The 27,079-nt window shown below is 40.2% G+C and overlaps 1 protein-coding gene and 1 long non-coding RNA gene across 2 annotated transcripts in view; one reads left to right on the forward strand and one right to left on the reverse strand.

The window, feature by feature from the left end:
* Positions 1 to 6,052, reverse strand: part of LOC117427175 (actin-related protein 2/3 complex subunit 2-B) — a 29,151-nt gene extending 23,099 nt beyond the window's left edge. The window contains exons 1-2 of the mRNA XM_034045603.3: positions 5,794 to 6,052; positions 4,252 to 4,286 (exon numbers count right to left, since the gene is read on the reverse strand). Of these exons, the coding sequence (XP_033901494.1) occupies positions 4,252 to 4,286; positions 5,794 to 5,867 (109 nt within the window). The 5' untranslated portion in view covers positions 5,868 to 6,052. The remainder of the gene's footprint in view (positions 1 to 4,251; positions 4,287 to 5,793) is intronic.
* Positions 6,053 to 6,356: 304 nt separating this feature from the next.
* On the forward strand, positions 6,357 to 8,544 carry LOC131739454 (uncharacterized). The gene is made up of 2 exons (XR_009330539.1): positions 6,357 to 6,859; positions 7,994 to 8,544. It is a non-coding gene; the product is annotated as an uncharacterized LOC131739454 (long non-coding RNA).
* Positions 8,545 to 27,079: the final 18,535 nt, after the last annotated feature.

Consider the following 27,079-nt stretch of genomic DNA (forward strand, 5'->3'; position numbering starts at 1 on the left):
AATGTTGCTAAATTGAGCTGCACAAAACAATTATTCAGATAAACACTCCACAGGTGAGGGTCATTGGTGAAACAAGTGAAGGAACAGCTGCTTGGATTAAGGATGCAACAGTTATGATTTTAATAAACCAACATTTGCATAAACTTCCAAACCGAACGATGTCGACAAAAGATAAAACCAAACCAAAAGCAATTTTTTTTTGTAGAATAAAAAAACGTCAGGAGTCCCAGCACTGAGTCGATGGCATTTTCGGGAGTTAATCGCAGTTTGCTGTATGTAGACGATTCATATTGACACCTTTTAATAATTTTAATATGGTAACATAAATCAAAAGTTATGACAACACTTACCTGACTGCCCTCAGTAGGGATAACCACGTCTTCATACTTAGTCTGGGTATTCAGCTGTCTAGGGCTGTTTTGGTTTGTAAAAATGATTTGTTGATGAAAGGTGCTGGTGCTACAGTAGTACTACAGTCTGCACTCACATATCTGACCCTATAAAATTTTCACTTCCATGACAGATAAACGAGTGTGAAGCATATATGATTATTTCATTTTGGCCCGTTCCAACCCTTCTCCGTTTTTCAGGGAACACAAAAAAGATACAATGTCAAAAATACATATCTGAAAACAGAAGTATTTTAATTCAGAATTATATGATTCTGAAAATATCACATGCCAAAAGAGATGACACGTGGATTGTAATATAGTACATACTTTTAAATCTGATTAGTATTGCAGCAGTATGTAAAATTCCCCGACCCAACAGCAAAATTAAATCAAAATAATACCCATGCACAGAACTGCGTACAGTGTAAAAGGTAACGCAATTTAGCAAACGATTTAAAAAAGAAAAAACAGTTTCTAGAATTAACATTATTCCAAGTCAGTATTCAAAATTGCAGAATATAGTACTCGATAAGGCCCTAATGTAACAGTTCACTTGCAAATGAAAATGCACAAAAATTAAAGATCAAAGATTAAAAAAAAAAAAAAAAAAAAAATCACTGTATCTAAAACTGTTTAATGATTAACTGTTACATTACCGTAGCTTGTCTCATTAGCTTTGTTTTGACTGCATTTTCGTCAGGTGAAACTGGAGGAAGTGCTGTGAAACTGCACAGACTGATTTAGCATGCAGAGAGAAAAAAAAAAAACCCCAGGCTGTGACGGATATTCAGATAAATTGTACCATTGAAGAGATGGGCTTTGTATCAGAAAACTGGTGACTGAGTCGGAAATCGCGTGTGAAGGGTAAGTGCATTAATTTGTTACATACATACATATAGTATATATAAAATGGGGATTGATTTTATTCTTAATACAAGGGTGGTAAAACGCAACTGACATATATCTGGGTAACGGATATCCGAGTGCTGACTGTAGCAGGCATACCCAAACACTCAGCGTGCGAATCCTAACCTAAACCTTTTGTTAAAAGAAATCCATCCAGAGAAGTGAAAAGATGACACTGGAGGTTTCTGACTTAAATTAATCTGTGTAGACCTAATATAAAATGTAATAATGATGCTAAACTGACAAATAGCCAAATGCAAAAGTATTGAAAGAAACAAAATATTAGTTGAGGTCCTGAACCATTGTGAAGCTGCAAAATAAGCAAAAGGGACACTGCAGACAAATATCAGGATGTTGCTTTAAATTAGATGCTTCTGTTAACAGGTCAGTTTATTTTTTATGAATGTAGCTTCACTTACGTGCATGTATTCAAATTAGTTTTGGTTGACCGATAACTTTATTGATGCATTCTATTGGCCTGTTGATTGAAGTTAAATGTCTCTTAATACAGGGAGCAATGACATTCTATATATTTTTTTCCATTAATAGTGAAAAGCAGGCGCCAGCGGCAGCTGTAACTGTAGAAAAATAAAGTGTAGCAAGGGAGTCTTGGCGGACTGTCAATCAAAGCAGAAATTCACAAATCAGAGCTAACAGATTGCCTACCTGTAGGCAGGATGTAGAGCTAGAGCTCCGACAATAGGGTAGTGTTAAGATCATGTGATCGCCCTGCTGGCAGATGTAAACAGCGTGATCAATATTTTATAAAATATGAATATGTGGAATCCGCTACCAAAGAATAGGTTTTGCAAAGTATAAAAGAACAAAAAAAGGTAGCTACAGGAGTTTGAATGCATTTGTACTATGGGCTCAGTTGAGGTGCGGGAATGGGTTTTCTTTTGTAGAAAAGTTTTCATACTAACTTTTGTACTTGGTAACATTCATTTAAAAATTCAATTGATGCCTATGATGAATACGTTTTGTGACTAATTAGCTTTGATATATGTTTCAATAGTAACTAAATCAAGTTATTAATTCAAACTCAAATCTTGTTACATACCGTTAATTGATTTATTAAAATGTTTGGACATACTGCTATTTTATTAATTACTGGCTAGTTCACAGTCGTCTTAAAATAATGCTAGAATATTTTGTTGGAAAATATTAAAAAAAAAAAAAAAAAGGTTTGACGATTGAAATTTCACTGCAGATGGACTTATTTTAATTTTTTTTTGGTTAAGTGGCGCCGTTTTTTTTTTGGGGGGGGGGGAGATATTGCAAGCCAACTGAATGTAATTTTGCAAGTTGTATTTGGTTGCACACAGTAGTGGCAAAAAAATGAACTTCTGCAAGGCTCTCGTTTCCCTCTGTATTGTGCGCAGCCATCTCTTTTGTGCATGACAGTTCAGAGTGAGAGGTAACCGTTGGATGTTTTAGTTACACAGTGTTCAGAAATAGGATTTAAGTTATGTATTTGCATACACAGCAAATTAATTTAAAATAAAACATTTTTAAAGATACACTACACATGTATTTTATTGTAGAATTGTATTCATAGCTTAAATATGTTATTGTAATCGTGGACATTAACATTCGCTTATCCACATACACACTGTATTGTATATCTATAGACTACATTTAATTAATTGGTTGAAATGCAAGAATCAGAATGCATCATACACCGTCTGTCTGACATTATGGTCGAGCCTTATCATCATGTGACACTATTATCAAATCTGATTGGCTGGTATTGAAAAATGTTGCCCTTGTGTTGTCTGAAAAATAGAACATCGTCCAAAGTGGGAGACATGTTGCCGGCGTGTTGCCTATGTGTAGCCCAGGGTGGTCACACAAGGCGACAAGCCAGCAACATCTGTCGCCTCCTTGTTGCTGTCGACAAATATCGCCTATGTGACCAGGTCTATAGAATGGTGAATTAGCACAATCAACACCAGTGAACATCGCTTATGGCGAGCTTAACCGAATAATCCTTTCGCGCAACACTTGCTAAATAAAATCAAAAGTCATGACAAGACTTTCCTGATTGACTCTGGCAGCCCTCAGTAGGGATAACTACAGCTTCATACTTAGTCTGGGAGTTCAGATGTCTAATTCATATGACAACATTATTTTAAGGTCATCTTGAAATGGATTATTGTTGGCCAACTTGGCCTTTCCTGTAAAATGGTCTTAACATCTAGATTGTGAGTGAACATACCAGCTTAGTAGAAACAGCTGTGAAACCTCAGCAGCCCATTTTTAGATCTCATTAGAATAATCTATTCCAGTATCTGCAGTCATTACCTTTGCCATACTATATCATCATCATAACATTAACACAGTGCCTTGTGAATTATTTTACGCATGACCTAATTGAACATATTTCCTTGAATATCCTTGCAAATAAATACTTTCTGTACAAATTGTTACGACAATCTGATCATTGGTACTACTTTGAGAAAGAATTAAAACAGAGAATGGGCCTATTTTGGATGGCTATTATAACAGATTTACTTGAAGACAAAACAGGAATCAAGTTTGGGCCTGGAGGTCAGAGGTTTCCCATAATACTTGTAGTCACTTTAACAGGTGTGACAATGAATTCCATGACTTAAGTTTGAGATATGAAACATAAAAGACAGACAGTTTAGATCTTACATTGCAGCATAGAGCCACAAACAAGTTTACATCCTTGCCACACAATCAGAACTGATAACATACAGGGATTGGACTGAGTGTAGAGTGTAGGGCCACCATGGGCAGCCAGGAGTGCAGTGCAATGGACATTCCTCTATGATTAACGGCTACAATTGCTTTATGGAAGTTGGGGGTGAAAATCTACAGCCTGCTCTCCAGAATGGCCTGCTGGCTGAATCCTCACTTTTGAGACTGTTCTTTCTGCCTTCCAAGCTCTTCAATAGCCTCTTTATAAAAATGTAAGGAATAAACTTACCAGCAAACGTGACTTCTACAGTATCAGGCTTGTTCCTGAAAATGACACAAAATGTTACATGAGCTAATGTATGACTCAGGACAATAGTGAACACAAATTCTTCAGAATGGTTCCTGAGATATAGCTTTAGATAGCTCAGGCCAGTACTGTCATGTGTATACATTTTTTACCAGAAAAAGTAAAACCTATTAATTGCTGCTTTTTATTTTTTTAAATTACATCAACTGAAATTGGCAATGCCTATTGCTTGTGTGTTCCTGGCCCAATTCTTAAAAATAGGTTAAACAAATCAGTCTGGGCAGTTGTGATCCTCTGCAGAATTTTCAGGCCCTTAGGCTACATGGTAAGTGGCACACAGGTTTGTACTTGAAATGAATCTTTCACTGTTTTAATTTATGTATGTGTAACTACTGGATAGTTTGTGCTGCATGCATGCAACATATCAAATTTAAGGCCACAAAATGTCCTTTCACATTATGTAAGTTGTAACAGGATCAGGCTTACTTTATGTGGTAGAGATGAGAATATATGTAAAAAAAAAACATGTTTGGTCACTGCTATATATATAAAACTCAAAAGCTAGCTGGGATACATTACCTAAGTTTAAACACCCACATAACTGAGCACATACAAAACGTGTCCAACTGTACTCTGCTTCTCACTTACATAAACAGTTTTTACTGTGATTAGTAAGCACTGGTGAATCATAGCAAAAATAAAACACAAAAATGTTGAGTCAATGGTTTTCCACTTTGATATATATCTGTGGTAAACTCTCCCCACAGTCCTTTTGAAATTAAGTATAAATTTTAAGAAGAAAAAAGGAAATGGAAACAGAACAGTTGTCAGTTTTTTTATATTTGTGATTTACCATCAAAATTACAGGATAACCTGCAGAAGAACCTTTCTAAATATAGGCTACCATTGTGGCGGTTTCTTGAATGCCAATTTGGAGACAGCTGTGCCTGCACTTTAACTACGTTCTTATCTTCATGATACTCCAGATGCAGATGCAAAACTAAGTGATGATTTTAAACAGCATGAAGATACATTTTTAAATATGACCTTAAAATATATTGTGTCGTGCCCTCTTTCGCGGTCAGTTTAAACCCCGCTCGCAACAGTACTCAATTATTCAAGGCTGAGAACATACCGCTGCTCTCCCTGCCTGAACTGGGAGTAAAATGCGGAAACAAACAAAAAAGGGCGGGTGGAAAGGATGTAAAAAATAACACAAAAAGAGTAAAACGAGCCTGGATAGAGACATATTTTACAACGTATTAATGTGAAACAAACTAATAACTAAAAAGTCAAACTTAGAATAAACCGTTATCTAGTAGTACTGAAACCTGTTCTTTATCAATGCGGAAGTAACTGCTTCCCAGTCTGCGCAGAATGCCATCATGATTTAAATGCTTTTGTTTGTGATGTTACTTTATAGTTAAACAGCTGGAATGCAATTTGAATGGACATTACCCTGCCAATAACTCGGGATTATTTCTTATTGGCATATTTACTATTTTTATATATATAATTCCTTACCCGTTGGACGCACTCTCGAATTTCAGAGCCAAAGTCTCCTCGATAATCCTGTTGTTGATCTCGAGCAGAATCATGGTGACAGAAGCGTGATACAGGGGTTCTAATTCAAACAGTAATCAAGTAGAAATATATAGTTTTGATTTATTAAGCAGTAATATTTTTAATCACTACGCTCTCTGTTTCTTTACTCTCCTGCAAGGCGGTTCCGCCCAGCCGCTTCCTGTCAGGGCCGTATGTAGGCTGTTCAGTGTACTGCCTGTCTCCAAGTACAACTTAACAGTAAGAGAACGCGATCACAGACGTCATTTGGAGGGGTGGGGGCCCCCAAATGGCAGTTCCTGTGAGAAGTCAAAGTGTATATGTTTTGGGACATCGAAAGTGCAGCGACTAGCCTGACATTAATGTAACGTTGTAAAGCTGCAATGCTATGTTTTAAAATTGTTCTACCTAAAAATACGTAATAGCAACAGCCGCTCCCAAGTTAATTGGCATTTGGTGAAATTCAAAATTAACGATAGCTGCAGTGTACGTTGTGTTACAAAATGCAAAATAGAAAGCTACGTTTTACTAATAATTACGTTCAAGTGTTTATAACGTTTTGGGAACTTATCAGTAAAAGTGCTTAGATTATATATCAATCACGTCACAGCAACTAAGCAAAAATAATATCCAGGCCGGTGTTGTCATCCGGGCAACCGCCTAGGGTCCCGACGCCAGAGGAGGACCCACACACACCTACAGAAATATGAGTACATGTACTATTTCTGTGCCAGCTATACTATTACAGCCTTTGCTTTAGGATTAGAAACGTTTCGTTTTCACTCAACAAAACTAAACTTAATGCGTGCAGTGCAGTGAAAATGTTCAGATCTCCCCCCTTTTTTTCTTTCTTGCCATCTGTTCCTTTAGTTCCGTCTCTTCTCACTCCATTGGCTTAATTAATATTAAAGATACGATTTTAAACCGTCAAACATGAAACCTGCCGAACCTCTGGAACCTCCAAATAAAAAGAAACTAAGATCTGGATGCTACAGTGAAAAAGAAAATATGCTAAAATCATATACAGGTAGTCTTAATGTCTTAATTAAACCCTTTTTTGGTACTATTTTCACATTGTACAGTAATGTGTAAATGCAGCAGCATGATTTATATTGTGTGTTACCGGTAGGCTAAAGTAAAAACAAAATGCGCTACAGGTGTTCATTTGATTTGCGTTATAGGCTTGTTACTCTACCGATTTGTTATTATTTATTTATTTAAAATCAGACCACTCATGTCTCCAGACATGTCAGGTTTAGCGAGGGATTACTGGTTTTAGGAATACTTTTTGATAGAAACATATTTTTGATTTGGTGGCAGGGGGTTCTTATTAAAACTACTGATGGCGCGAGTTTACCTTTTCGTTCCCCTCTGACCCAGTAACTTCTTAATTAGTTAAAATGGCACCGGCTATTATCAGGGCTGGCGTCAGGTTTGTTGTGGGCAACTAAAACTGAAAAAAAGGTATTTGAGTAATTGCAGTCACACAGACTGATTGATTAAAAAGGTAAGGGACAGTGACACCACTTTCTATTTTATTAAAAAAAAAAAGTGCATTTTGGATATCAGTTAGCCTATATCAGATAAAACACCAACAATAAGAACCTATATAAGTTAAATTTGCAAAGTCATTTTGCAGCTTACTATGTTTTCCTAAGATTACAAATATATTTATTTTAATGACCCAAACTGTGTTTTCTACATACCTCACAGCTACACTTTATCAGAAGAGTCATAAACCAGTTTAAACAGTAAAATACAGTTTGAACAACAACATAGAATATTGCCTGATAGCAAGACCAAAGCAGTAACACACAACAGGGTTTTCAAATATGGTCCAATATTCTCATGCCTATGGGTGTTGTTCTGTACCATTCAAAGCCCAGCTTACCCCACCACTCCCAAAGTGAATTGGTTGTCAAGTGCATTAGGCAGAATGTTTAAAAAGGTTCCAAGCTGTGCTGGTGTGGGGACACATTTGCACCGGTTGGAACGCTTGTTAGCCACTGAGGTTGCTTCCTCTATTCATGCCATTTTATAATTGGCAACATAGTGTTAACATGGTTAACACTGCTTTTATCCGTGCTTTAACATGCTTTTGCTGTCTTTTACTAATACTAATAATTATCACCTGACCCCCTCCCTTTTCTCCACTTTGCAGCAGGTTTCGCTAGCTTACAAAGGACAGGACATTATTTGAATAGTAAATATGCCCAGCGAATCTCTCTAAAATCATTTGCCTATGAAAGACAGGATGTTTGCATTAGCCAACAACCTAAATGCAATGCTCTCATATACACAAATAAGACGAGTCAGAGTGAATTCAAAACACAGTTGGAAGACAGAATCAGTGAGACAAAGCTTACCCTATTGTTTCTTTTCAATAATACCATCACTGTATTGTACTACAATACATCACTGTCAGGAACTGTCCAAGATGATCCAAATGCAGTTTTAATGTCCAAGATATACAATATAAAACAATAATGTTCATATATATCAAAGAAATTTTAGCATTCTTCAAGATGATCCTTCTACAGCTGCTATTTTCAATAACCCTCCTCTAATCTCATACAGAAGAGACAAAAATCTAAGAGAGCATCTGGTCCTCAGTAACATTCAACCCAATCTGGACAGTCTTAAGGGTACGTTTCCATGCAATAGGTCACGCTGTGCAACTTGCAAATATATTCACAGCAACACAGTAGTTAAGGGAGCAAAATCCTCATTTACTATCCATGATACTTTTACTTGAATTAGTAAAGGAATAGTATATTGTATTGGCTGCATCAAATGTAACAAGCTATATATTGGTGAAACAAAACGACGCTTGGCTGATCGCTTCGTGGAACATCTGAGAAGTATACAAATTAACACCTCTACCTTTCCTGTCGCCAGACATTTTAACAGAAATGACCACACTATAGAAGACATCACAATATGTGGGATGGTTCAATGCTATGGAACTAATGCTGTTAGGAAACATAAGGAATGTGAACTTATTTTCAAACTAGGCACTTTGGAGCCATTTGGAATGAACATTCTATTCTGAGGTCATCATCATCATCAACATTCTGGAATTTTGTTTAAAAGACTACTTGTTTGTTTTTTATCAACTTCTTAAAGCACTGTTTTTTTGTATTCAGCCAGTGAAGGACTTGTAGTCTGAAACGTCCTGATAATTGATTTGTAATCAATTATTCTACCTTTTTAAGTACCTAGAATATCCTTTTCTCTTTTTTCTTTTTTCTTATATATATATATATATATATAATTCTTAAAGTACCCGGGGAAGGAGACAGAGAGCATGCCCAAACTGAGACAGCTGTGCCTGGACAGCATGTCCCTGCAGGACATGTCCCACAACGCAATGGACAAGGCGCCCAAACTCGCCCTCATGGACTTCAGCAACAACCAACTGAGAGTGATACAGCCACTGAGCAGGCCTGTGAAACTGGTCAAGGTACTCAGACCCCATATATCATTACATGTAGCCATACCCTTCAAAAAACTAAGATTTGGGAGAATTATTGTTCTGGTGTGTGGGTTGTTTCTTTTTGCTTCGGAGTACTTATAAAGTTTGTTTGTTTTGTTTTTTACAGTCAATCTGAGTGCTTCTTATCGCAATAACTAAAATACTGTTCCATTCTAGTTCTATGTACAGTGCCTATAGAAAGTCTACACCCCCTTGAACTTTTTTCACATTTTGTTGTGTCAGTGCCTCAGAGTTTCATGCATTTAAATAAGGATTTTTTTCCACTTATCTACACACCATACTCCACACTGTTAAGAGGAAAAAAGTTTTTATTGAGAAAAAAATTATATATTAAAAATACAAAACTGAAAGATCATAATTGGATAAGTCTCCACCCCCCTGAGTTAATACTTGGTGGAAGCACCTTTGGCAGCAATTACAGCTCTGAGTCTGTTGGGATAGGTCTCTACCAACTTTGCACACCTAGATTTGGCAATATTTGACCATTCTTCTTTACAAAACTGTTCAAGCTCTGTCAGGTTCCTTGGGGAGCATTGATGGACAGCAATCTTCAAGTCATGCCACAAATTTTCGATTGGATTTAGGTCGGGGCTCTGACTGGGCCACTCAAGGACATTTACCTTTTTGTTCCTTAGCCACTCCAGTGTAGCTTTGGCTGTGTGCTTTGGGTCGTTGTCATGCTGAAAGGTGAACTTCCGTCCCAGTTTCAGCTTTGTTGCAGAGGGCAGCAGGTTTTCCTCAAGGACTTCTCTGTACTTTGCTCCATTCATTTTCCCTTCTATCCTGACAAGTGCCCCAATCCCTGCCGATGAGCAACATCCCCATAACATGATGCTGCCACCACCATGCTTCACAGTAGGGATGGTGTTCTTTGGGTGATGCGTTGTGTTGGGTTTGCGCCAAACATAACGCTTTGCATTTAGGCCAAAAAGTTCAATTTTAGTTTTGTCAGACCACAAAACTTTTTGCCACATGGCTACAGAATCTCCTGAGTGTTTTTTTGCATACTTCAAACGGGGCTCAAGGTGGGCTTTCTTGAGTAATGGCTTCCTTCTTGCCACCCTACCATACAGGCCAGATTTGTGGAGTGCTTGGAATATTGTTGTCACATGCACACCTTGACCAGTCTTGGCCATAAAAGCCTGTAGCCTCTTGCAAAGTTGCCATTGGCCTCTTGTTAGCCTCTCTGATGAGTCTCCTTCTTGCTCAGTCATCCAGTTTGGAGGGACGGCCTGATCTAGGCAGGGTGGTGCCATACACCTTCCACTTCTTAATAATCGTCTTGACCGTGCTCCAAGGGATATTCAAGGCCTTTGATATTTTTTTATACCCACCCCCTGATCTGTGCCTTTCAACAACTTTGTCCCGGAGTTCTTTTGAAAGCGCCTTGGTGCTCATGGTTGAGTCTTTGCTTTGAAATGCACTACCCAGCAGAGGGAACCTACAGGAACTGCTTAATTTATCCTGAAATCATGTGAATCACTACAATTTAACACAGGTGGTGGCCACTTAACTTGGTGTGTGATTTTGAAGGTGATTGGTTACACCTGAGCTAATTTAGGATTGCTATTACAAGGGAGGTGGACACTTATCCAACCAAGCTATTTCAGTTTTTATTTTTAATTAATTTTATACAAATTTCTAGAATATTTTTTTCACTTGGAAGTTGTGGGGAAGGATGTGTAGATAAATGAAAAAAAAAACTGTTTTGATGCATTTTAATTCCAGGGTATAAGGCAACAAAAGGTGCAAATTTTGAAAGGGGGTGTAGACTTTCTATAGGCACTGTATATCGTAGGCTAGATCAGCCAAAGTATCTTTAAATAAGTAAGAGCCAGCACCATCTAGGCCTCTGCTAATTTGAATCAAGTTTAATTTTGTATTTCTGGCAGTATATTGCTGTGCATTAGACAGTGCTGGTGCTCGCCAATATAAAACCACTGGCTGATCTAGCTTAGATTACATACAGTATGTTTATGGCAGCAACTAGAAATAAAGAGCAGCTCCTAAACTCAAAGGACCTTAACATAGACCTTCTGGAAGGGCGGAAGCCCTGCCCGTGTAAATAATGTGGTGGTGGCATTTTGAATGTAAATTTGGCAGAGATGAGTCCGTCTCTGCCAATAATCATGAGTGACTGCTAATTGGAGAATGGCCACATGTATAAAATGGAAGCTAAATCCTTTGTTTGGTGAAGGAGTGTAGGATGAGTTGATGAAACTGTGTTTGTACTGTAAACTGTTTATTTTGGCTCCTGTGCCTTATTTCTTTTTGATTTCTCTTTTGTAAATAAAAGTGCATGTTTGCACTTTAAAACTGCAGCTTCTGTCTCTGGGTTTGCTTTCCTGCTGCTGACCAGCCTTGACCGCAAGGTTACTCTGCTACAGACATATAAAAAAAAAAATCAATAAGAATTACTGAGAATGGTTGCAAACATAAAAGGTAACATGAGAAAATATGTCTTTTTTATTTAAAGCGAATTACTCCTACCATTTCAGGGTTGATGCAACACAATGCCAGTAAATTATAAGTGACAGGATCTTGAATGAAAACAGTTTCTTATACTTTTTATCACCACACTCTTGTATATGTTTCAAAGTTAAGGACACTTATTAGAAATGAATAGTTGATCTTAAGGGGCAAAGCCATAGGGACTACCCTGTCCAAGTATTGACTTCCCTTATAAACAGTTTATTGTGGTAACCATCGTAACAGCTCAAGTCAAACACAGTGAGCTAAAAGCCCATGGTCAAGCACTGCAAAATCATGTCTGGTAAACTTCCAAATGACCATCCAAGTTTACAAGATCACTGATATTGGGGAAACCATTTACCACCTGCTTGTTAACATTTTTTAACCAGACATGGTGCTAACCACCCCCCACCCACCCCCACCTCTGTTTGCCAGGTTTTTATACAGTCTAGAAGCACAACAGGCAGGTACAGTTTGCCTGGCTGGGAGGCAAACAGGTTAACAATAGGTTCCCTTCCCTATCCCCAGGCTGCCATCTGTATCCTGTTGCATTTAACAGTGATTAAGCTTGGTCATGTGAATTAGAATAAACACTGAGGCAGGTGACTTAGTTCCTTGAGTCAACAGGTTGTTAATGCTGCTCAAAACAACATATTTTACTTTTTTGCTATCTTTGTGTCTTTTCTACACTGTCACTAGACTTAGGAGGGTATGGCCTGGGCTGCCTAGTCATGTCGTTGAAGCAATCACTTGGATCTTTTAAGACCCAACTTTACAAAGTTCTGAGGTCAGCTACTAGGAACCGGACCAGCTTAGATGGGTTGAATGGCCTCCTCTGGTTGGTTAATTTTCTTATGTCCAAATGATGTCTATCCAGCACTGAGCTGACAGCACCCTCTTGTGGTAATATTGTTACTAGCAAGACTGGCAAAGAAAAACTGTGGACTTAGATTAACTATTGTGTATTCTTGTTTTTTAGATTTTCTTTGTATCATTTTCTGTTTCAGTCATCACATCCTGGTGAAAGGCACCCCTGAGCTCTCAAACAGTACAGATGGTACACAAGAGTGTAACCATTAACCTGCCCCCACTTTTTCTCTTTCTTGGTCATCTACTTATGTTTAGATTTATATGACTAAATAGATAACAATTACCATACTGTTTATCCTCAAATTAACAGCACCCTTGAATAAACACCACCCTTAAAGAAACGCCGCTCTCATTTACCAGATTTGAATAGATGCCGTGCTGTCATAAAAACCACACTCAACAAAAAACAAATAAGCAGGAAACAGATTTACCAAGGTCACCACCCTCGAAAACTGTGTTACTTCCAACATATGCCACCTTCGAAAAGAAAGTTGCTGCCCTTGAAAACCGTTCTACTTCCAATAAACTCTGCCCTTGAAGACGCGCCACCCTTGAATAAATGCTGCAATGTTAATTTGCAGCATTTAGTTTTCCTAGCAAATGTTGAGCTATGTAACTTGAGTGAGTCTAGTTGATTCCACTAAAGACATTGAAAAGGACTTCTAGTAAAAATGTTTGTCATTTTGAATACATATATATATATATATATATATATATATATATATATATATATATATATATATATATATATATATATATATTCTCTTTTTAATTCAGCACTATTGAGTGTTTAATAGTTATGGATGACATAGTGGATTCCTACTTTATAAAATGCCTGTGTTAAAACTCAGCATTTAATCTGATTTGAGAAATGATTGGGATGCTTGTGGGTAGATGAATGTTTTTCAACTATTTTATCTTTGCTTTAGATTTGCTGCATATCAAATACAAACTTGGCTACTATCTTTTTCAAAGCCTTAAGCTCATTTCACACTGGCACTCCTTCCCGGGTCCCGACCTGGGTTCTGGCTACCCGGGTTATAATCCTGCATAGTGTGAAACCACGTGCCTGTGTCATACCCGGGTTGACCCAGGTCACAGCTTCCCCCCTCAAGATGTGGGTGCGCTTTGACTTGGGTTGAGTGAGACAAAATGCATGATGGCTGTTCGTAAGCCGACGAAATAACAAACGCCACGCTTGCGTGAAGGTTTCACTTCCGCAAGGAACATTTCTGTTTATTCTGTTTAGCCATATTTTTTGGTGATTGAGACACACCATGAGCCAGATTGCAGCAGGGATGAAGAAACATTTGCTCTAATCAACATTTGGGCTGGTGGTTCAATCCAGAGAAGCTTGAATGGAAGCGTCCGTAACAAGCTGCTTCCAGGGCATTGATACACTCATTGTGTACTTGTGTCTGTCACCCAGGTCAACCGTGTTTTATCAAAAGCAGTGTGAAATCGCGGTCCTGACCTGGGTAGTTCCGACCCGGGTAGAGCATGCCAGTGTGGAAGGGGCTTTAGTCACTGTTTATCATCTTACAATATGGCAAACAACATTCAAACAGAGCAATAATGATAACATGCAAAACTGCATGAAGCTTTAACTACAGTTTAGCATCCCTTGAGCAATGTTATAACTGCAGCTATAGTGGTATAACCCTGAGTCAAAGTTAAACTGCAGTCTGCAGGTTATAAAATTCAATAAATTTCTTTCTTACTTGAAGTGATATTCAAAGTGAAACAAAACAAGACATTCATTAAAGTGTTTGTAGCGAACAAAATAATTTCATAAACCTTACCTGCAATGCACTTTCATTCACTATAGAATGGGCATTTTTGAATGAAGTACATGTTATAGCAAACATCTTTAACCTGACCTCTGGTACTACACTAAGTTAAAGAACGTTCTCATTTTGGATGCATTGCCTTCCAGGAAGTCTGTTACTGCTTTACTTCCTAGGTTATTTCACCCCAACAAGGTCTTTGGGGTCAAAGCATCTTACTGGCTACAAAGCATGTCAGTCTTTAAGGGAAGCAACTGGTTCGTTACTAGCAGGAAAGAAGGGGTGGACGGGACAATATCACTTTCCAGGTGACCAAGGAGATGCAAGACAATCTGATACATGTTTGCTAATACACATGTTTCTTTCAAAACTACATATTTGAGATCTACTGTATATAGTGAAGTATTTGTGCATGGCGGGGAAATTGATGGAGTTATTTTGTTAGCTATACAGTGTGCAAAGCCACATGGACTTGCAAACAAGATGGCGGTAGTCAGTTGAATAGAACAATAGAGACAAATGGTACAAATCTTAACAAAACTCAGATCTATTCATAATAATCGCAACCAGTTGAAAGGTTATGGTCTCATCATGTATATCTGGGATAAGGAACCAAAGACAAGGAAGAGATGATAATAAGGAAACAATGTTTAATGTCAATATTGTAATGAAAGAAACACCAAAAAAACATGTAAAGCTATTTACCCTTTAAAGCCCCACGATGGTTTTGGTACATTTGTAGATTCTGTTTCGATTGTTATCCAATGGTGTGTATAGTATTTTGTGACCCATGTTTCACAATAATATTGAGTCTTTTGGATTTAAGTTACCAGCTTGTATTATCAGAACTGCTTAAACAACCTTCTTAAGAACATTAAAATCCAATAACTCAAAACAAACTTGTCCATGGTTGTGCAACTTGTTATCATAATCTGAAAACAGGACTACTTGTTTATACAGTGGTTTGCGGAAGTATTCACCCCCCTGCAAAGTTTTCCCATTTTGTTGGCACCTGAGCGTACTCCACAACGCTTTGAAATTAGACTTTACATGTAGAATCTACACAAACAAAATTTCAAAGGTGCTGATTATCCCTCTCAGCACAGTGAAGTCCATCATTAAGAAGTGGAAGATGCATCATACCACCCAGACACTACCCAGATCAGGTCGCCCACCCAAAGTGAGCAGGGACTGTTTCTCCTCATTGTGCTACAGCAGCCCCTACTGGACAGGCACCCAGTAAACTTAAGTGGCCTTTGTCCTTGTGACAGGCTAGCTGCAGGGGTTATGTCAGGCCAGAAAGAAACACACACAGACAGGCAGTCCTCAGGTTGAAAACTGAGTCGCTGCGGCGCTCAGTATGTTTATTGTAAAATAAAAGTTTGAAACAGAAAACAGGACATGGCACTTGCGGCCAAAATAAACAGACAAACAAAACGGACTAACACTAAACAATGGACGGACAGACAAACAAACACAGTGAGTAAAATAAACAAACAAGTATCGTGCTGGTCCTACCAGCACGCAGTAGCAATTGTTTTCTCTCATCCGTTCTCCACTCACCGAACACACAACCCCGAGTGAGTACAACGTGCATCTATATATACTGTTGTGCCGGGATTCAATTACTAATTAATTATTCACTTAAATCCCAGCACGTGAACTAATTATGTGCAACCCCGTGCTCACATATTAAATACTTTAAATGCAAGTGAAGAGCAAGTGTAGTCTCCCCCTCTTGCAGGGGACTGGTGCTGCTCTCCCTCTCTTGCAGGGGACTGGTGCGGCTCTCCCTCTCTTGCAGGGGACTGGTGCGACTCTGCCTCACTTGCAGGGGACTGGTGCGGCTCTCCCTCTCTTGCAGGGGACTGGTGCGACTCTGCCTCACTTGCAGGGGACTGGTGCGGCTCTTCCTCACTTGCAGGGGACTGATGCGGCTCTGCCTCTCTTGCAGGGGACTGGTGCGGGTCTCCCTCTCCTGCAGGGGACTGGTGCGGGTCTCCCTCACTTGCAGGGGACTAGTGCGGGTCTCCCTCTCTTGCAGGGGACGGGTACGACTCTGAAGGCACAACCAGCAGGCATTTGTCCTCTGCTGGTGGAGATGGGGACAGCAGGCATTTTCCCTCTGCTGGTGGAGATGGGGACAGCAGGCATTTTTCCTCTGCTGTTGGAGATGGGGATAGCAGGCATTTTCCCTCTGCTGGTGGAGATGGGGACAGCAAGCATTTTTCCTCTGCTGTTGGAGATGGGGATAGCAGGCATTTTCCCTCTGCTGGTGGAGATGGGCTCAGCAGGCATTTTTCCTCTGCTGGTGGAGATGGGGACAGCAGGCATTTTCCCTCTGCTGGTGGAGATGGGGACAGCAGACATTTTTCCTCTGCTGGTGGAGATGGGGACAGCAGGCATTTTCCCTCTGCTGGTGGAGATGGGCTCAGCAGGCATTTTTCCTCTGCTGGTGGAGATGGGGACAGCAGGCATTTTCCCTCTGCTGGTGGAGATGGGGACAGCAGACATTTTTCCTCTGCTGGTGGAGATGGGGACAGCAGGCATTTTCCCTCTGCTGGTGGAGATGGGGACAGCAGGCATTTTTCTGCCGGTGGAGATGGGAACAGCTGCCTCTCGGGCTTTGGATTCCCGCGGTCCCCCCGTCTGGGCGCTGGACGCTCGCGATCCCCCCGTCTGGGCGCTAGTCCCTCCTCTTCATACTGACGTAGCTGCTTCCCCTTTGTACCCAAAACCTCCTCCTTGCAATCAACCCTTCGCCATGGTTTCTCCAATAGTGGGCCGCCCCACAGCTGATTGCAATGGAATCCTTCCAGGTACGTGCAACTACGCGCTCCCCCTAATATGGTCACCTTCCGGTTTCCGCCTACCGTCAAGGTAGTCCATCTAGGAGGCAGCATACCATTAACCTTACCAAGCGCCTTTTCTGGTCAGGAGGGAGATTTACAGTTTGAATTCTTTCTCTCTCTGTCACACATCTCACCCCTCAGAGTGATGCCGAAGGCACACTCGGCCAACTCTAAGTTCCCCAATGGGCCCCCCTCCCTTGAAAACAAATCAGCATTTTGATGCTCCTTACCCGCACGATGTTTCACAGTGTAGTGGAAAGGTTGCAGCGCCAGATACCACTGAGTTATCCTGGCGTTATTGTCCTTCATTGTGTGCAACCACCTTAAAGGAGCATGATCAATGACAAGAGTGAAAGAACACCCCAGCAAGTAATAGCGAAGGGCGTGAGTGGCCCATTTGATGGCCAAACACTCTTTCTCAGTGACGGAGTAGTTAATCTCCCGTGGAGCCAGTTTTTTGCTCATGTAAATAATCGGGTGTTCAACTCCATCAACTTGCTGGGAAAGGACCACCCCCAGACCAATCTGGGAGCCGTCTGTCTGGAGGATGAAGTCCTTACTGAAATCTGGTGAAATAAGTGCTGGGGCCTGGCATAGTCTCCTCTTAATCGTGTCAAAGGCCCCCTGACACTCCCCTGTCCATTTAACTATTTTTGGAGCCGTCTTTTTGGTGAGCTCTACCAAGGGGTTAACTATGGTGGCATACTCGGGGATAAAGCGGCGATAAAAGCCTGCTAACCCCAATAGCGATCTCATCTGCGGTTTGGTTCTCGGGATCGCTGTCTCCACTAGAGCCTGGACTTTAGAAGCGATCGGCTTTACCCGCCCATTACCCATAATGAAGACAAGATATTGGGTTTCTTGTTTGCCGAATGCACACTTGCCCAGATTAGCCATCAGCCCCGCCTCCCTTAGAGACTGTAGGACGGCCGAAAGTCTAATAATATGCTCTCTCCAGGTAGAGCTGAAAATCACCACGTCATCAATGTTTGCAGCGGCATACTGCTGATGGGGCGCTAGGACCTGGTCCATCAGTCTCTGAAAGGTGGCCGGGGCTCCATGCAACCCGAAGGGCATGGTCTGGAAATGGAACAAGCCATCTGGGGTAGAGAAGCAGTTTTCTCTTGAGAACTCTGGGTCAGTGGAATTTGCCAGTATCCCTTCTTCAGATCCAAAGTCGAAATTAACCGCGCTCCTCCCAGTCGATTGAGTAGCTCGTCTACACGAGGCATGGGATATGCATCAAACTTGGAGATGGCATTAACCTTTCTGAAATCCACACAGAACCGAGTGGAGCCGTCCTTCTTAGGCACCATCACTATCGGGCTGCTCCACTCGCTCCGGGAAGGCTCAATGACTCCAAGTTCGAGCATATCCCCCACCTCCCAGCCGACGGCACCCCTGCGGCTCTCCGGGATTCGATATGGTCTCTCTCGGACCCTGACACCTGCTGGAGTAATAATAGCATGTTCAATCATATTAGTTCTGCCAGGCAAGTCAGAAAACAAATCACCATATTGTTTCACTAACCCACGGAGTTCCCCCTTCAGAATGTTAACTGTAGCTGGTGTATTGACAGAGGGACCAAAATCCTCTTCTATACTGTCATTGGCTATAAACAGGGCCTCCCTTTCATTGTAGGGTTTTAATAAATTAATATGATAAATTTCTGTTTTGTTGCAGAGATCGGGTTGTCTGATTTCGTAGTTTACATTACCAATTGCCCACATCACCTCATATGGTCCCTGCCACTTAGCGTACAGTTTAGACTCCGAAGTGGGAAGTAGCAGCAGTACCTTATCTCCTGGCCGAAAAGTCTGAATCCGTGCTTGTTTATTGTACTGCTGCTCTTCCCGATGCTGAGCCTGTTTTAAGTTCTCGTGTGCCAGATGACCAACCAACTGCAGGTGATCTCTCAACATAATTACATATTTCACTATGTTTTTAGCATCTTTTTTTGCTCTTCCCATCCTTCCTTTAAAAGATCGATGACACCTCGTGGTTGTCTCCCATACAGCAGCTCAAAGGGAGAAAACCTGATCGAGCTCTGAGGCACCTCTCTCACTGCAACTGTATAAATGGGTAATTGTATGTAAAAATAATGTGATATCTGTATAATGTGAAATAATGTATAATGTGATATCTTGTAACAATTGTAAGTCGCCCTGGATAAGGGCGTCTGCTAAGAAATAAATAATAATAATAATAATAATAATAATAATAATAATAATAAAGGTAGGGAAGGAGTTTAGCCCAGTGTTTCTGCTCCTGGTTGACAAACCGCCTCAGCATCTTCTTCAATGTCTGATTAAACCATCCAATTGTGGGTGATAAACAGAGGTCCGAATGGACCGAATTTGTAATAATTTATACAGTTCCTTTTAACACTGTGACATAAAATTATTTCTGTGATCAGTCAGAATTTCTTTGGGGATCCCTACTCTCGCTATGATCTGCACTAACTCTTTTGCAATCGCTAATGCACTAGTGGACCTCAATGGTACTGCCTCTGGATATCTGGTCACGTAGTCCACCACTACTAAAATATGCATATATCCACAGTCAGACTGGCTCAATGGGTCCACTATGTCCATTGCGATGCGTTCAAAGGGGATATTGATCAGGGGCATTTACAGTTTGAATTATTTCTCTCTCTGTCACAGCATGTTTAGTACATTTCACCCTAGACTTCCGACTCCTTTACAACTGCTTTGCGACTATTGCAACAGCTGCAACACTTTAATACATCTACCCATAAGAATTTTAATTGAGGGGCTTAAATTAAGCATTAAGTTGTTTATTATTCATTTTATATATACAGACGTGCTCAAATTTGTTGGTACCCCTCCACAAAAAACGAAGAATGCACAATTTTCTCTGAAATAACTTGAAACTGACAAAAGTAATTGGCATCCACCATTGTTTATTCCATATTTAATAGAAATCAGACTTTGCTTTTGATTTTTTATTCAACATAATATTGTAAATAATAAAACAAATGAAAATGGCATGGACAAAAATGATGGGACCGCTAACCTAATATTTTGTTGCACAACCATTAGAGGTAATCACTGCAATCAAACATTTTCTGTAGCTCTCAATGAGACTTCTGCACCTGTTAACAGGTAGTTTGGCCCACTCTTCCTGAGCAAACTGCTCCAGCTGTCTCAGGTTTGATGGGTGCCTTCTCCAGACTGCAAGTTTCAGCTCTTTCCATAGATGTTTGATAGGATTCAGATCAGGACTCATAGAAGGCCACTTCAGAATAGTCCAATGTTTTGTTCTTATCCATTCTTGGGTGCTTTTAGCTGTGTGTTTTGGGTCATTATCCTGTTGGAGGACCCATGACCTGTGACTGAGACAAAGCTTTCTGACTCTGGGCAGTACGTTTCGCTCCAGAATGCCTTGATAGTCTTGAGATTTCATTGTGCCCTGCACAGATTCAAGGCACCCTGTGCCAGGCGCAGCAAAGCAGCCCCAAAACATAACCAAGCCTCCTCCATGTTTCATTGTAGGTATGGTGTTCTTTTCTTTGAAAGCTTCATTTTTTCGTCTGTGAACATAGAGCTGATGTGACTTGCCAAAAAGCTCCAGTTTTGACTCATCTGTCCAAAGGACATTCTCCCAGAAGGATTGTGGCTTGTCAATATGCATTTTAGCAAATTCCAGTCTGGCTTTTTTATGTTTTTCTTTCAAAAGTGGAGTCCTCCTGGGTCTACTTCCATGGAGCCCACTTTCGCTCAAAAAGCGACGGATGGTGCGATCAGAAACTGACGTACCTTCACCTTGGAGTTCAGCTTGTATCTCTTTGGCAGTTATCCTTGGTTCTTTTTCTACCATTCGCACTATCCTTCTGTTCAATCTGGGGTCGATTTTCCTCTTGCGGCCGCGCCCAGGGAGGTTGGCTACAGTTCCATGGACCTTAAACTTCTTAATAATATTTGCAACTGTTGTCACAGGAACATCAAGCTGCTTGGAGATGGTCTTGTAGCCTTTACCTTTACCATGCTTGTCTATTATTTTCTTTCTGATCTCCTCAGACAACTCTCTCCTTTGCTTTCTCTGGTCCATGTTCAGTGTGGTGCACACAATGATACCAAAAAGCACAGTGACTAATTAGTTTGAAATATCACTATAATCCAATTATTTATTATCTTTTCTAAGGGGTACCAACAAATGTGTCCAGGCCATTTTAGAATATCTTTGTAGAATAAGCAATAATTCATCTCTTTTCACAGCTTCTTTGCTTTATTCTATGACATACCAAAGGCATGCAAGTATACATGATAAAATAGCTTTTAATTTCATCACTTTTCAGGAGGAATGAAGCATTATTTCAATGAGCTGTAAGGGTACCAACAAATTTGAGCACGTCTGTATATATATATATATATATATATATATATATATATATATATATATATATATATATATATATATATATGCACTAATGATGATTTAAAGAGCTCTGAGAATCCAGCCCTTTATTCCCTCAAGAACTACTGAATATCCAAACACTGTTTTACCTCAATTGAAATCAATTGAATGGCTGGTTCTCTAGACATATCTAAAAAAAAGAAGTGTGTTGAATCCTTAAATGTATAAAAAATGAGTCTCCTCTTTTAGGTTTAAAAAAAAGAAAAATAGCAGCATATATATTAAATGATTACTTTTCACAAGTTTTTACAAAGGAGGACACACACAACATGCCCCACATCGACCTGTTCCTATTCAGTTTTAAATAGAGGCAGAAGGGTTAAAGGGAATAGGAGTTCTTAAAATAAACAGATCCCCTGGGCCAGATGAGATCCTCCCAATAGTACTCAAAAAATGTTAAAGAAGTTATTTACAAACTGCTAACTAAGATCATGCAACAGTCTCTTGAGACGGGTTGTACCGACAGACTGGAGAATTGCAAACGTAATACTGATCCACAAAAAGGGAGACAAAACCGAACCAGTTAACTACAGACCAATAAGGCTGACTTCTATTATATGTAAACAGTTGGAAATGTAAACATATGGAAACTATAATAAGATCCAAAATGGAAAATTACCTATATGGTAACAGTATCCTGGGAGATAGTCCGCATAGTTTTAGGAAAGGGATATTGTGTTTAACATTCTTTTTTGAGGATGCAACATCGACAATGGATAATTGCAAAGCATATGACATGGTTTATTTAGATTTCCAGAAAGCTTTTGACAAAGTCCCGCATAAAAGATTAATCCTCAAACTGAACGCAGTAGGGATTCAAGGAAATGCATGCACTTGGATTAGGGAGTGGTTAACATGTAGAAAAAAGAAAGTACTGATTAGAGGAGAAACCTCAAAATTCAGTGAGGTAGAATATTGTGTTCAGTTCTGGTCACCGTGCTACGAAAAGGATATTGCTGCTCTAGAAAGAGTGCAAAGAAGAGCAACCAGAATTACTCCAGGTTTAAAAGGCATGTCGTATGCAGACAGGCTAAAAGAATTGAATCTATTCAGTCATGAACAAAGAAGACTATGCGGCGATCTGATTCAAGCATTCAAAATTCTAAAAGGTATTGACAATGTCTACCCAACAGACTTTTTCGACCTGAAAAAAGAAACTAGGACCAGGGGTCACAAATGGAGATTAGATAAAAGGGCATTCAGAACAGAAAATAGGAGGCACTTTTTTACACAGAGAATTGTGGGAGTCTGAAACCAGTAATGTTGTTGAAGCTGACACCCTGGGATCCTTGAAGAAGCTGCTTAATGAGATTCTGGGATCAATAAGCTACTAACAACCAAACCAAATGAGCAAGATGGGCTGAATGGCCTCCTCTCGTTTGTAAACTTTCTTTCTTATTTTCTTATATATGGTTAGTATTTCCTGGTCTTGACAGAGCATACTTTCAATGGTTCTCAAGCTGAGGCCCGAACCCTAAGATCATTGTTATTATTATTATTATTTGTTTATTTAGCAGACGCCTTTATCCAAGGCGACTTACAGAGACTAGGGTGTGTGAACTATGCATCAGCTGCAGAGTCACTTACAACTACGTCTCACCTGAAAGACGGAGCACAAGGAGGTTAAGTGACTTGCTCAGGGTCACACAATGAGTCAGTGGCTGAGGTGGGATTTGAACCGGGGACCTCCTGGTTACAAGTCCTTTTCTTTAACCACTGGACCACACAGCCTCGGCTGAATGGGGTTCTGAAGGTAATTCTAGTTATGATAATAATAAGATACCCATGCCTGAGCAACCGCCCTCCCCAAAAAATAACAACAACAAACACAAGTTATTAAATATTTCAACATTTCAACTTGTGCTCTAATAAGCTGTATCAGCAACACTGAAGCAGTTCTTGGGAAGAAAATGTCACAATTCATAATTTCAATGTTCCCTGTATATATATATATATATATATATATATATATATATATATATATATATATATACACACACACTGTGTGTGTGTGTTTGTGTGGCTAAGTGAATAGCATTGGAACCCAGCTGTGTCAGGGATGGCTGTAGTGGTGTCGTCAGGCCAGAAGCAGGAAGGACTCAGACAGTGCAGGTATGGTGGAATGGCGCTTGCGCCATTTTATTTTCAAAAATAACAAAAATAAAATAAAACGTTTAAACAAAAACACACTGCTCACAGAGAGAGAGAAAAAAAAGATGTAAACAAAACAAATCACAAACACTAAACAATATGATCAGGCTGGGCAGTAGCCTTCAGTGATCCTACTTATTATTAGTTTTACTTTTAAACTCTCCTCTCTCGCTCCCGTTCACCCCTCCAAACACGCACACCCCGAGTGCAGAGAGCTGAAGGCTTTTATGCAGGTGACCATCTCCCGATTAGCAACAAATTAATCACTTAATTAATTCATGAGATGGCCACCTTCCAACGAGGTTTTTAAATATACACTGGCAGAGGATGAGCTGCCTAATCTCGCCTCTGCCAGAAACAAAACAATAACAAAACACATGGCTTTTGCCAACATTATACAAATAAATAAATAAATAAATAAATACAAACACAAAATAATAAACTGTACCAGGGAGGAGGTGCACCCATTTCTAAAATAAATAAACAATACATTTGTTTTAAATACCATAAAACAACACAATAATTTAACAGCAGGGCTTTGCCCTGACCCCTTTTATGTACAGGGCCCCTCGCCCTGTCACATATCCCCCCCCCCCCCCCCCTTGTGCAACACACACTTGACCCCAAACGGCCACCTCACCCCTCAGTCTCAAAGTCCTGGAAGAGGGGAAGGAAGGTGGCCATGGTGGGAGGTTCTTCACCCCCAACTTCTTCATGGCTTGCAGCTCCCTCTTCCGGGGCTGTAGCCACTCTATCCCGCAGCGAAAATGCTGCGGTGGGAGCGGGTCTCCTGTCATCCCCCCCTTCTTCATGGCCGACAGCTCCCCTTTGTGGGGATCCAGCTACAGTATTTCCTGCTGCAATGACTCCAGGCGAAGCAGCACAGCAGGCAGCCTCAGGCGATGTGGACCAGCTGGCAACCCCAGGCGATGAGGACCAGCCGGCAACCCCAGGTGATCCGGACGTGGCATCCCTGAGCGGAGCGGGCGTGGCATCCCTGAGCAGAGTGGCCGTGGCATTACTCGTGCAGCCACCTCCTCTTCCTGGTACTGGGTGGGGCAGATGGCCACTATGTGTCCAAACTCCCCACAAACAGGACACCACTCGTCCATGACGTAGCTTTGGCAGACGGCCGATTATAGTGGCATTGCGCGGTCGTCCATCGAGATATGCCAGGGCTCGTGGACAGAAAAACACCACTCCTCTCCTTCAAAGAAGACCCGGCAGACTTCCCCCTGTCTCAGGGCGAGCCTTAGGTTTGGCCTATATCTAAAAAAGAATTATGTAAGCCCAACAATATTAGTAATGCACAAATAGGGTGTTCCCTCAAAATAACTCAATAATGAAATATATATTCATTACAGATTTTAAATAACCATGAAATTAAACTTACATAATATGAAAAATAAAGAAATTAAGACAATGAATAAGACATACATTTAATAAAAGTTTATTAAACCAAGATTATTCAAATATTGTATGAGTAGCGAGTTAGATAATCACTAAAAATCTAAAAAAGGAGATATCACCTTTTTTATGTACTGTGTTTCCACAGTTAAATGCTGCACATCATCGTGGCATGCTGTTTGTTGAATATACAGTACAGAGATCGCATCCACCCCTTGACAAGCAAGCCACGCCTCCAAAGGCAGTGTTACCATCTTGTTCATATAGTATCGTTGTTGGTATTTGCAAGTGTGTCGTGTGCTAGTGAAGACGGAACTGTGTCGCCAGTGTAAAGTATAAATAGTAATCGTGGAATATTTTATATTACTAACACAAGTGTGTAATATTTGTTTTAGTTTCCCTTAAAAGGAGCGAAATAATGTTGTCTAAAAAGTAAAAAAGATCAGGGTCCCAGAACAGAAAGCAAAAAGCTGATCAACAGATCGAAAATAAGAAAAGTGCAGAAGCATTAAAAACATTCTTTAAACCAATCGAATACTTTGAGACTGAGGATGCTGATGCTGGGTGCAGTGGAACCAGTATAGGAAATTCTGCACCAACTACAGAAATAGAAACTAGAGTTGAAAAAAAAAAGATGATGACATGGATGAACCAGGAAAATTAGTAACAACTACCGGCTATGATTTTCAACGTAATGCAAATTCATTTTGAATAATAATCGGAGTGACAACTTTCTGAACACCTGGGTAACACTCAGATTATTATTAACTTTGTCGATTTCAGTGGCTAGCGGAGTTTTTCTAAGTTGAAGTTGATAAAAACCTACTTACGATCAACTATGGGAGATGAAAGGCTTTCTTCGTTAGCTGTCCTATCGATTATTATTATTTTTGTTCTTATTATTTATTTCTTAGCAGACGCCCTTATCCAGGGCGACTTACAATTGTTACAAGATATCACATTATTTTTACATACAATTACCCATTTATACAGTTGGGTTTTTACTGGAGCAATCTAGGTAAAGTACTTTGCTCAAGGGTACAGCAGCAGTGTCCCCCACTTGGGATTGAACCCACGACCCTCCGGTCAAGAGTCCAGAGCCCTAACCACTACTCTGCACTGCTGCCCTTGCAAACAATGTTGTTCGCAAAATCGATCTTTCCGGAGCCATAGCCGATTTTGCTGCGACAAAGGCTTGAGAAGTTTTTCTAAGTTACTTGTTATGAATTTGTGATAGAATTAATAAATAGTCATGTTAAAACTATTCAAAGTTTTTTTTCTTATACTTCATTCTTATTCTTCATTTTCGTTAAAATACTGACAGGGGCGCCAAAAACAAAGTTTGCAAAGATTAAAATTGACCCTAAGTCCGGCCCTGCTGCATCTGCTGTTGCTGCTGCTGTTGGTGCTGCAGGTGTCACTGCTGCCGTTTCCTGCAGCTTTTCCTTCCCATGTTTTCACACACGCACAAAAAAAATAAATAAATAAATAAAGCACCCGCAGTACCTCCTCTGGCCTGGGTCCTGGAGTCTTCTTATATCACTGACAGGGGACAGAATCCTTATCGGCAGTGCATCACACAACACTGCCTGTTACACTCTTCCCACCTTTAACCTTGGAGATGAGATCCAGGTCACAGCACCAATGTAACAGGGTTGAGGCTGGACTTGATCCACAAAGTGGAACAAAATGATGCCACCCTTTAACTCTACATTGATCCTGCTGGTGTTTTCCATCGGGGGCGGTTCATTCTGACCTCTTTATTGACATCACTA

The sequence above is a fragment of the Acipenser ruthenus genome, chromosome 11, assembly GCF_902713425.1.
Source record: "Acipenser ruthenus chromosome 11, fAciRut3.2 maternal haplotype, whole genome shotgun sequence".
NCBI classification, from domain to species: domain Eukaryota; kingdom Metazoa; phylum Chordata; class Actinopteri; order Acipenseriformes; family Acipenseridae; genus Acipenser; species Acipenser ruthenus.